The sequence below is a fragment of the Atractosteus spatula genome, chromosome 28, assembly GCF_055471065.1.
Source record: "Atractosteus spatula isolate fAtrSpa1 chromosome 28, fAtrSpa1.hap1, whole genome shotgun sequence".
Taxonomy (NCBI): domain Eukaryota; kingdom Metazoa; phylum Chordata; class Actinopteri; order Semionotiformes; family Lepisosteidae; genus Atractosteus; species Atractosteus spatula.
The window spans coordinates 8118865-8130222 of record NC_142733.1 but is presented as its reverse complement, the minus strand read 5'-3'; the positions used below and the strand labels follow the sequence as shown (position 1 = coordinate 8130222).

Genomic DNA, 11358 nt, shown 5'->3' with positions numbered 1-11358 from the left:
ATTCACTAAGGTAAAGGTGCTCGCTGTTCTGCTGTATGTCACATGAGTTGCTTAAATGTGCTCCATTCTTTTTAAAGAGGATTGAAAGATATTTCTTACAGTAAGAGTTAACTGCTCTAGTGTAATAAGTGCAACAGGGATATGTATTGGGATCACTGGTAGTCCTAATTTATATCTGTGATTTTGATTTTGATTCTGGTATAGTTAGTAAACTAGTCAAGGCTCAAAATAGGAGGCTTAGCAAAAATGAGCAAAAAGCCACAAATTAAAGAAATTAAAACTGAAGTCTTGACAGCAGTCAAAAAAAGGCATTGCTATTCTGCAGGCGATCCAGAGAAGAAAGGTCACATTCACTCCCAGTCTTAAATGGAATGTCCTAAACTGCCAGGCTAAAAGAACTTGATCTGTTTAGTGTCGAATTGATTACACTATATGTGGATCTGATTCTAGTATTAATAATCAGTGCTGACCTTAACAAATGTATAGAATCTTCTCCAAACACTTAGAAATAAGCAATTTTATTGTAACACATGGTGGCACATCCACATTTCCAAATTATTGTGCATACTCCTGTCTTACAAGGTATACAGCAGGCTCATTGGAACAGTCTAAAGTACAGTAAAGCATTAAAGATAATGTCTTGCTCACCAGAGAATAGTGCTGCATTGTCAGAATTTCTTGCTTGGCTTGAAGCCTGTCTCAAAAACTGTGCTCTGAAAGCTATGTTGACCTCATCCCCTAGAAGATTTTTTTTTTAAGATTCTTTTGTCCCCAGTACCATTTCAACTGGTAGCCAAGGATAACCTGCCCAGCTCCCTTCCTGATCTCCTTTTCATTCTTTGTACCGTTTGACAGCTACTGGCCTGCGAGCCCCTTAAAAATGTAGCGGTGGTGATTCACATAGCTGGATGAGTGATAGCTACCGCAAGATCAATTTCTGTTTCTCTCCAATGCCCACCTTCAAAGTATTTGAAAATCTGACCTTCCTTCTCTCCGCAATCTCATACTCTGTCCCCCGATCCTCTGGTATAGTTGGTGCGAACTGGCAGCTTTGTAAAGGGAAGGATTCTGGTCGCACATCCAGAGTGAGAGCCCCACAGCTCAGCAGCGAGATGCCTGGACACTGCTCTCTGCCACCTTGTCCCCTTGTGTGGCTGTGCAGGAGTAGGTGTCGCCCTGCTCCCAGCTGAGTGCAGGGATGGTGAGTAGGCTGACGGTGCTGAAGGTCCCATCGCTGTCTCTTGAAGCCGGGCTGACGATGACTCCTTTTGTCACCAGCTCCCCATTAGAGTACCAGCTGACATCTGCCATGCTGGTGGACAGCCCTCGGATCAGGCACACCAGAGTGGCCCTGCCAGAGGAACGCAGCTGGTCCTCAGGAGGTGGGAACACGGTAACCGAAGGGTCTGCAGCAGAGCTCTGAGGGCCTGCAGGTACAGCGCGAGAAATTCAGGTCCGAGGTCAGCGACATCTCCCACTGCCATTGAACTTTTGAAACGTCTGTGAAAGCCGCGACAGCAAATATTACTCAGATCTCTGGTTTAAACCTGATTAATTTGTTTTGAATGAAGAAAAAAGTAATTGCAAGATACTGGAGACACAAAATCTTAGTTCTGTATGAGGCTGCTGTCAGATTTGTTCTTCTTCATGCAAAGACAGAGTGAATGAGCCCAGTGTTTCCAAAGATTAAATAATCTGTTCAGAGGCGTCTGTGAGGGTCAAGGCAATTCATTTTATAGGATATCATGAGCAAGACATCAGTATGGTTCAAATACAAAGTGAGACAGTTGGAAGTGGAAACTATCTTCCTCTTTCAAAAGGGATGCTGTAATGTTTAGCTTTCATGTACAATACAAACCCAAAAGCATGAAGCCCAGACACCCTCCCAACTAGAGATAGCATTAACTCTTCCCTAAACAATAAGATGTTATCTCTTTCTCGTGAGAACTAAGAGGTTTTAACTTATTCCTTAGACACACACAGGCTCCACTAGGAGTTAAGTAGCCTTTGTAAGCACCAGGAGGACAATTTTCATCTTTTTGGAGATTTAAAGGGGAAGCCAAAAGCATTAGAAAGCTTGACCTCATGATCTTACCCCTCACAATGAGCTGGATGCCTTCACTGAAGATGATGTACCCCTCTACCTTGTCTCCATTCACAAACCTAAAAGAAAATCGTGTTCACATGAGCAATAAGATAGTTTCACTATATACTGCAGTAACTCCAGCACCCAGTCATAATGTAAAGTCATTGTTCCAATCTTTTCTATAGTTCTTTCCTTACTTGAGTTGACATCCAGCTACGTTTTGATCTTCTGCATCGGGCTATACATACCAAACAGGGCTAGATAAGCACATGCATTTCTGATCAGAATGGCCCTTGAATTTCCATTGGTCATCGGCCTGTTTGACCACTTTCTGTTCTCTAAATGGACATTCCACAACAGCCAACATTTGTTTTGATCTCCAGGTTCCTTCTGCAAAAGAAAAAGATACATTATAGGACAATTAGTAACATAATAAATCTTTCAGATTTTGATTCATGAATTAGCTTTTACTTGTACATTAGACAAAGCTGAATGCAACAGTTATTTACAATAAAACCAATCTTTCTCCAAAAAATTTAAATTCACTTGAGAGTTAAGATCTGTATACTTACATTTCTGCACATCATTTTACACCCTTGCCTGGCTTAATTTTGTAAAAATGTTCACCATCTCTTCAAGCTCTACAAATAATTTATAATCTGGAATTCAATAAAGTGAATAAAACCTCAGTAGACAAATCATTTGTAACTGAAGATGCACAGCAAAATGAATTGAAATATATTTGGGTTTTTTTTAAATTTTGGATGGTAGATTAAAAAACTTTGTGTCCTAACTTTTCTTTTTTCATTTTAGTGTATGGTATGGGACTCTAACCCTGTCCCAGGATTTTAGTTGTATAGGTCACCAAAATCATCTATTATTTAAACATTAGGAACACTTGTTTATGCAATTGATTAATTAAAACAAATGTTTGAGGGAACATTTACCATTCAGGACTGGAGGAGAATCTGATTTAATTCTGATCTCTAAATTATATAATTGATCAACATCTGTTTAACTGATGATAGTTAAACTGTTCCCAGAGTAAGGAATGATTGATTTTAATGCTATTCACAAAACCTGCTGGGGCTCTCTGGGACCAGGGATGGAGACCCAATTCCCAACTCAGGTCTTTGTGACCTCAGTGTCTGCTGATCCTTCTTCAAACTCAGTTCTCTGTCATTTAATTCAGCCCTGAAGGTTTGATGAATCGATTGCTACTTAGACATTAAATTGTTTAAAGTTATTGGACTTGCAAATAAAACAATTGAGAAGAAGCTGCTCTTTTTATGGGTAGTAAACAGTTTTGAATTGTCAATTAAGGTGTTGATGAAGCAGCTGGAGTTCCAGCTGGAATGAGAACCAGCAAACACTGGGTTGAGGAGAGGTGAGATTAGGAGCTGTGCTTTAATCTGTAGTTGAGGTCCCCAGCTGTAATAACTTGTTCCTCCTTTGAACTATTTCAGTGTTTGATTCCCACACATACTGGAGCGTGCCTGTTGTGTTTCATAAGGAACTCAGGATTTACATATTTAAATAGGAAAACAAAGTTCCAATCAAGGGACATGTTAGCTCAATTAAGTCAAGAGCACAGCTGGAATGAAAACCAGCAGTTGTGGGGGACCCCAGGACAAGGACTGGCACCCCCTAATCCATTTTCTGATAAGTCACCCAATAAGAACTTCAGATGAAGTTAGTTCTTCTAGTTTAACAATTAGTCTACAAAACCTTTAGTAATGATACTCTTAATGAAGAGTTGCCTAATATTCTCTATTTGTTCCGATGAGAATCAAAATAAAAAATTATTTCAAAAGACAAAAGAGATTTAGGACTTACACCTCATCCAGATGGCCAGAAAGCAGCTCGCCGCTATCAGCATCCTCATTCTGGTACTGTAGTTCTTTACTGTTGGCTGCAAAGAGAGATCTTTCACGTGCCTTTGTCTGATACTTGGACTCAATTGAGCACAAATATGCAAATTCGAGTTTCATATCCAATCCAGCCCTCCCACATTACCATCTCTAACCACACAGCTTGAGTGACATGATCTATATAAGGGGAGTGCAAGAAAATTTGGGGGCAGTTATTTAATTGTGGTGGGGGGAAACATGTAATTTCTTGAAATTTCTTTGCAGCTGCAGATACAAATGATCGTTAGAAAATGCGTGAGTAGAAGGATTCTCTACAGTCTCATGATGTTGATGTTGTTAAGTGGAACAAAGTCAAATCCATAAACAGTGTATAAGTTTAACTAAGAAACTCAAAGGGCCACTTCTAATATGATTTGGAGCAGAAAATAATTAAAGGTTTCAAATTGATTCTACTGTAAGGGCAATTAAGGGTTCAGGTATGTAACTGAGAACTCAGCTACCAACACCCCCACACTGCCACACAGAGCAGACGTGCTCTCAGTCATCCGCACCCTGCGCCCTGTGCTTTTCAGTCTTTAGCTTGTCGTGACAAGTTACCCTCTCAAGGATAACTGAACAGCACAAATCTATACAATGAAAGTCTTGCACGCCATTAAATGCCTTTCAGAGCCTTTTATTTGCAATTCAGCAACACGTAAAAATTTTGCTCATTATCAGGATGTGCTTCATCAACTGCTGACACAAAGCTGTACCCAAAAATCCTTAGAGATAGCTGGAGATAGGACGACTTTAGATCTGTCAGAGGGTTGAAACAACCAACTGAAAACAATAGCATGCATCAGGCATAGATAGCTTTTTTCTTGCTCTTTTAAGGAAAAGCGCAGCAAAAAGATAACTTCAAATAAAATGTATAAAAATCAAACCACAACTACAATCCAAATGTAGAAAATCCAACCAGCAACAACTCCAAACAAAATTCATTGTCAATTGAAGGAATACAGCATGACTAGGCAATAATAAAGGAAAAAGAAAAATGTGGGATGAATGGCACAGAAGGAAATGAGGAAAAGGGGAATTGTTTAGCATGCATCTATGTGGGTTGTAATAACCCGACCAGGTCATAAGTCCTATTCTTCTTGATTGAAAAGCATTAGGCTACATGACAATTTGTTTCAGTACTGCTGAAGAATCAGCAGAGCGTAACCTTTCCAATTCACATCTTGGCCTCCTGCGGCAGCAATCCGTTAATTCGGTTATTCAGTTGGTAATGTGCAGAGAAAGGAAAAAAAACAACAGGAAAGAGCAGTTGGCACGTCTCAACGTTCATGCCAGCTGTACCCTCGTGAGACCAGTGTGGAAAAGCCGAATACGACTGATGTGCATCTCCAAAACCTCACAGCCACATCGTGCTCGGCTTTGATAACGAGGCGCTGACTGACTGAGTGCCACTTGGGTGCTCTATGACAGAGCAGCTGAAGACTGAGAATTCCCCAGGATGGCGGAGCAGAGTCTCAAAGGGCCATCAAAAGAACAGCAACAGTAATCAAACACCAGGCTTTTCAGTCATTCGGCATTCTCTGGTTTCCTCAATCATTTTTATTGCTTAATTTTAAATTAAAAAATCATGCAAAAAGCAGTATAATACCAGTGATCCTGTGCCTTCAAATTCTGAAACAAATTGCATTCTCCTAATACTTTTTTTAAAATAGGAGCAAAAACATACATAAACAAAGCATTGTTTAAACCTGTGAATAAGCTTTATATGATAAACAGTCAATCCACCTACTTATTAACATTTGTTTAGTTCTGACTTCAGTTACATAATTAAAAATTATTTTAAAGTCCAGTATTGGGATGGATAGTTGGGTTCAGTGTTTGACTTTAAGTGTGTTAAAGAGTGTCTTAATGACATGAAATCAGCGCATGGCTTGCAAATGACCCTTTTTAACAGAAATGCACATGCATATTTATTCTCTATTACAACTCCACACTGACACACAATTTCCTATTTTCCTGTAGCTTAGAGAGGCAACTTGGAGAGCTCAAGAGCCAAGCTAGAGATCCCTCCACCCGCCATGGCTGAAGCTGCACGAGTCCTCACACTTTGGGGGTCCTGGGGGTCACACTGTGGTGGCTGTCCTTGGGGCTCAGGCTGCAGAAGTACAGCGCCGTGTCGCCCAGCGATGCATTGCGTATCACGAGCTGGCTGTTGAAGGAGCTGTTCCCCTTGGCGACAAAGCGGACAGGACCGAACCCAGAGCCATAAGAAACGAGAGTACCGTTAGAGGGCTGGTAAGTAAGAACAAACTGTGGCTTCTCTCCTGCGATCTGCTTGTACCAGCTCACCCTGTGCTCTCCCTCTGCCTTCAGCCCGCATTCCAAAGCAGCCATTCGGCCTTCTTGGACAGACAGGCTGGTAGAGGAGGCCAGCAGCTCTCTTGTTGTCTGGATACCTGCAGAGCAGAAAAACCACACAGTTCACACAAGGGAACAAATCACCTCACAATCCACAAGACATCTCTCCTGCCTTGACCATCCCAGTGTTGTAACCCCCACACTTGGAGTACTAGCTGGGACCAACAGAGCCCCCTGATTTAAAGCAGATTTTAAGATCAAGCCGCTTCCTAGACTGGTAATGCCTGGCTGACCTACATAGGGCAGATTTTCTCAAGTGTGGGGAGCCTAAAACTTTCCCTGACCCACAGACCTCTGCTTATTTGTAACATTACTGTACGTCTTGTCAGACAATCGATTTGAAAAACTCTGTGGAGTGAACCAAGTAATTATTAGTAAAAAATCCATTCCTGAGATTAAGAAGAATTGCGACTCGCAAATATTTCTATGATTTTTGCAATTCCCAGTGGATTAAGAATAGGACCGATTAACATGCATCAGTATAATATTATTATTCCTTTATGTCTGTTATTGCAGCACATTATTACATGTCTACTCTAAATCAACAGATAGGCTCAATTCCACTCTCGCCCTGTGCAGTCTGGTCTCCAGAATGTTCCCCCTGAATTCAGCTGGTGAAGCTTCTCACTTCTCCTGATCTGCTGTGCACTGGGGCTTCTGGTGCACAATGACTGACATGCAACAGCCAGGTCTGCACTGCAGTGGTGGATGAACTGGATCCCTTCTATATGCAAACTGTTTGGGTTCCTTTGAGGTAAAAAGCACTCTATAAATGCAATCATTATTAATTGAATTTACAACTACTGAAAGCTACTTAAAGGAATTTCATTATCATTTCATTAAAGCACCCTGTATCTCACTGGATAAACATTCTAAGCCAGGACTGTCAGACAGAGTCATCTTGTGGTTCCTGCCTCTGCCTCCAAATTGACATAATTGATGCACGTTTTGACTCCAGTAAAGCTGAAGATTTAATAGACAGGCTTAATTTCAGGCCTGGGTGGAAGTATTGATTTGTTTTCCCAGTTAATGAAATAAACAGATTGACTAAGTAAGTGTGGTCTTGGATGCAACAAAATGCTTCCAGGCAGCTCCACAATCATCCCAAAGAGGGAGAAAATTGAAGTATGAGCTTATGGTTTTGGCTCTGTTCCAAATTCCATGACTTTTCCTTGGAGACCTGCTTTTATAGATGACCTTCTGTACATGGTTTTATAAAAATATTATTTTACATATCTATCAGAAAAATGTCTGTTATTATCTTGAGGGTCTTTTATCATTTTAAAGACCATCAAAGAGTAAATATAATGATATTGAGCACCAGCCAGGACAGTTTCACTGCTAGCCTTCTGTACAGCCAGGTCCTTAATTATATAAAAGAACTCATTCTAAACTTAACAAACTTTTGGAAGATTCTGGCTTTAAAAAAAGATTGGATAAAGTATTGAACTCCCTCTCAGTATACTCATAGGTCTGACAGTGAGAACAAACCAGAGAAGAAAGAACCTTTGAGTAAATCAAAACTTATTTCTTCACCTTAACAAGAACACATGACAACAAAGAACTCTTAGCAAATGCAGATTACTGAAGCAGTCAAATAAAGTTGAACTGTTCTCCGGTAAGGGCCAGTGATTCTGAGGTTGTGTTATCGGTAGACAGTACTAGTCTGAACCCAAACAATTAGTTTAGAACTGGAAAAACTTACAGCTCAGGTAGGCAGCAAGACATGAAAGGAATCCCAGCTTTCCCTGCATTTCTGGTCTGGATTTTCTGCACCACGTTAAGGAGATCAGTGTACGAACAGGCAGTCCAGTGCAGCACACAACAGATATGAAAAAAGGAAGTTAGTACCTTGAGAGAGTCTGTGCCAATCAGACTCTAGACATGGGCACCCGGCAGCTCAACACAGGAAATAACAAAACAATTATAATGGGATTTTACAATGACTTGATCTTTTCTCAGCTTTAAGTGTGGCAAAAGATTGCTCTGATGAATAATATCTCTTTTAAAAAATACCTTAGGAGAAGCTCAAAGTAGACAAATTCAGACCTTCTCCATATGTCTTATGCTGAATCATGAATTCCATGCAGGAAAACGTTTTGCATTTGATAACTGAACACAGAAACCGAACACACGGACACTGAGCACAGAAACTGGCTCAGTGGACTGAATGAAGGTATACATTTCTCTGAAGCATTTCAGCCGAGTCAGTGTTTTGAAAAGGGACCTGCGCGGGCAAAGAAACAAAGTAAGATTAGGTGAGTGTGCCGTGTTTGGAAATTGCTTCAAATATTCCAGACGCTCATTAGTCTTCCTTCTCAGAACGTGATAGTTAAAGTTATAATTAAAGTTAAAATTATAACTTCTCTCTTCATAGATTCTTTTAAGAAATAATGAATTATTTATTATTGTAAGTATTTCTGCTGTGAAAATACAGCTCTACATGAAGGCATAATAAGAAGATCAAGTATGCCTGAAGGAACTGGTGAAAACGGAGTCTGATGTAACAGCAGGTGCTGGACTGGTTGTATTATGTCGCCCCCTACTGGAATTTAAATTTGCATCTTTATTAAAACTCCAGACCTCCTTATCGGATTTGTAATGAATTCACTGCTCATTTTTGTACAGTTGTGTACACCACACGTTGTAATTTCTGAATTTGTTAAACTTCTAGATACTGGGCTTTAAATTAGGCCTCTTTGTGTCAAACGTACAAATGGTTATTATGATCAACTCCGAAAGCCTGAAATTTTATTGCAATTGAATTCTTGAAAAACCAAGGCTGGATGGATGCGAGTTTAATACATTTTGAATAACTGTATTATCGAATTGATTTGAAATCTAATCTTTGTGTAAGACAGCATGCAGACGCAAGGTGGATAGTACAGTATTCTGGGTGAAGGTTGGCTGTCCACTGCCCTCTGTTGGTCACTAATAGGACTGCAGAACATGTTACTTTCCTCGTCAAACACCAAATTCCATTTGATAAAGTTAGTTGAACAGTTTTATATCGTTTTGCATTGATAAAACAAATTACGATTTTAATTATATATTTAGAATTACAGAAACAGAATAGACTGGGTCTATACTGCAACTTTACACTTTTATACACTGTTCCATACAATATTTGTGATATGAACCCTCTGCTTTTATGATAGTGCTTGACATCTGGTCTTTATGCATGCTTGTAGTTTATCAGAGAAGGACTGCAGAATGTCCTTAACTTTTCTGCAATGTGTCCATGTTGGTTAGCGGCTGTTTAAACTGCTCAGCCCCCCACTATGACCCAGACGCTGTTCGTATCAGTTCTTTGTGAAAGCTAAGACAATCACATGAGCGTCCTAGTTTTCACTCGATGGATGTACGCTTGGCAGTGTCTTGAATAAAACCGAAGCTATCTACCTACAGAGTGGGGCAGATCCAGAGCTACTACTATGTGCTATGTAGGAAAGCCATGTCTCATTGAAAAGGGAACTGGCTGAGTTACAGCTCCACGTAGTGTAGTTGTTGCAGACTGACTGCTCTCCCGCTCACTGTCAAACATCCAGCGGAGTTTTGATTTACAGCTCCAACATGGACTTCTCTCCGAAGAACACTTTGCCCCAGGTTTGATCATTTCAGCATCTCATTTCTGTTTTCTCTTCGACTCCTTTTGTTCTATGGTCTCGTCTCAGCAAAGACCTTAAAGCAGCTGCTTCCTTTGCAAGCTGTATATCTTACTGTACTTGAAGATACATTAGCACCTCAATCTCATTTTCAAGATCTTAGTAGTGACTTCATTCCTACAGAAATCTCTGTTTTCTTCTAGTATGGTCTTCTCATTCAATCTCACGTCCTTTTTCTTCTTCTCATATTTCTGAACTTTGTCTTTATTTGACAAGAAAACAGTGTCACAACTTTTTTTCTGACTTAGAGGGTTTCTGGGAGCACTCTTTAACATGAGATGATAAGAAAGTGTTTATTAAGATTTCACTAACTTTAGCAGAATAACCGTTTCAGAATCTTGTTAATATTTGCCTGCTGTTCACTTCTCCCCCCACCCAAACCTGCTTTTTAACTCTCTCGTGAAGTATACCAGCTTCCACGCTGCAGTGAGCCCACCTGCATTAACCCACAAAAGGCAGCTTATGCAAAACATAAATTTGTTGTCACTTGCTGCTTTCAGCTGTCTCCCCTCCACTCTAACAGGAAACAGAAGAACCCACAATTCCCTTTGTTGTGGGCAGCCTGTTGCCCAAAACACTTTTCTCTTCTCTTTTTATTCTCTTTAATTATATTCCCCTCAATTTCCCCCTTGACCTAAAGTGGGTGGCACAGAGCAGCTTCTCAACAATCACACCAATACCTTATTTAAGACATTTCTTATACCTGGGCCTTGAGTAAGAGCAGAGTAGGAATGAGGGGAGCTTCTTGGCTGCAAGGTGGACAGCAGGGAAGCGTTAATTGGAGTTTGCATGTTCTGCCCATGGCTGTTTGAGTTTTCACCAGACGCTCCAGCTTTTCAAACTACAGAGAAAGAGACTCAAATAAGCACAATAGGCCAAAGGGCCTTCTCTTATTAATAACCTTTCAGGTGTTTAGACTTAAGAGTATAGCCTCATACTATACCTTACGGAGCCATCAGAAACAGTGGCAGGGTAAGGTATAGGATGAGGCATGCAAGGAATGGCATGTAAGTCCCTTTTTTTTCTCTGGCACAGTGTCCAAACCGGTCACACAGGACAAACAAACGAATATTTACTAATCTGTTCCTGAATATCTTTAACGCTGCTGTAGCAGACAGTCTCTAAAGTGCAAAGGAACAAGTAAAGGCTCATTCCATACTGAAAGGTACAGAAAAGAAACACAATGTTTTGGCTCTGGAGCCTTCCTGAGGCGTGAAGGGTCTTAGTCTCTAAGGTGGCAGTGTGGCTCTTGCGTGACTCACAGCTAACCCTGACCTAAGGAGGAGCCAGGGCCCCCCAAGGGCTTTGGTCTGACATTAAC

At 40.6% G+C, this 11358-nt stretch overlaps 1 protein-coding gene across 1 annotated transcript; it reads right to left on the bottom strand.

Annotated features, from left to right (window-relative positions):
- Positions 1-547: 547 nt before the first annotated feature.
- Positions 548-3971, bottom strand: LOC148813957 (Ig lambda-1 chain C region). The gene is made up of 3 exons (XM_088907889.1): positions 3925-3971; positions 2096-2163; positions 548-1427 (listed from the first exon to the last, which is right to left on the bottom strand). Exons 1-3 carry the CDS (start codon positions 3969-3971, stop codon positions 1102-1104), a joined length of 441 nt encoding a protein of 146 aa, XP_088764015.1. The 3' UTR covers positions 548-1101.
- Between the last annotated feature and the right edge of the window lie 7387 nt (positions 3972-11358).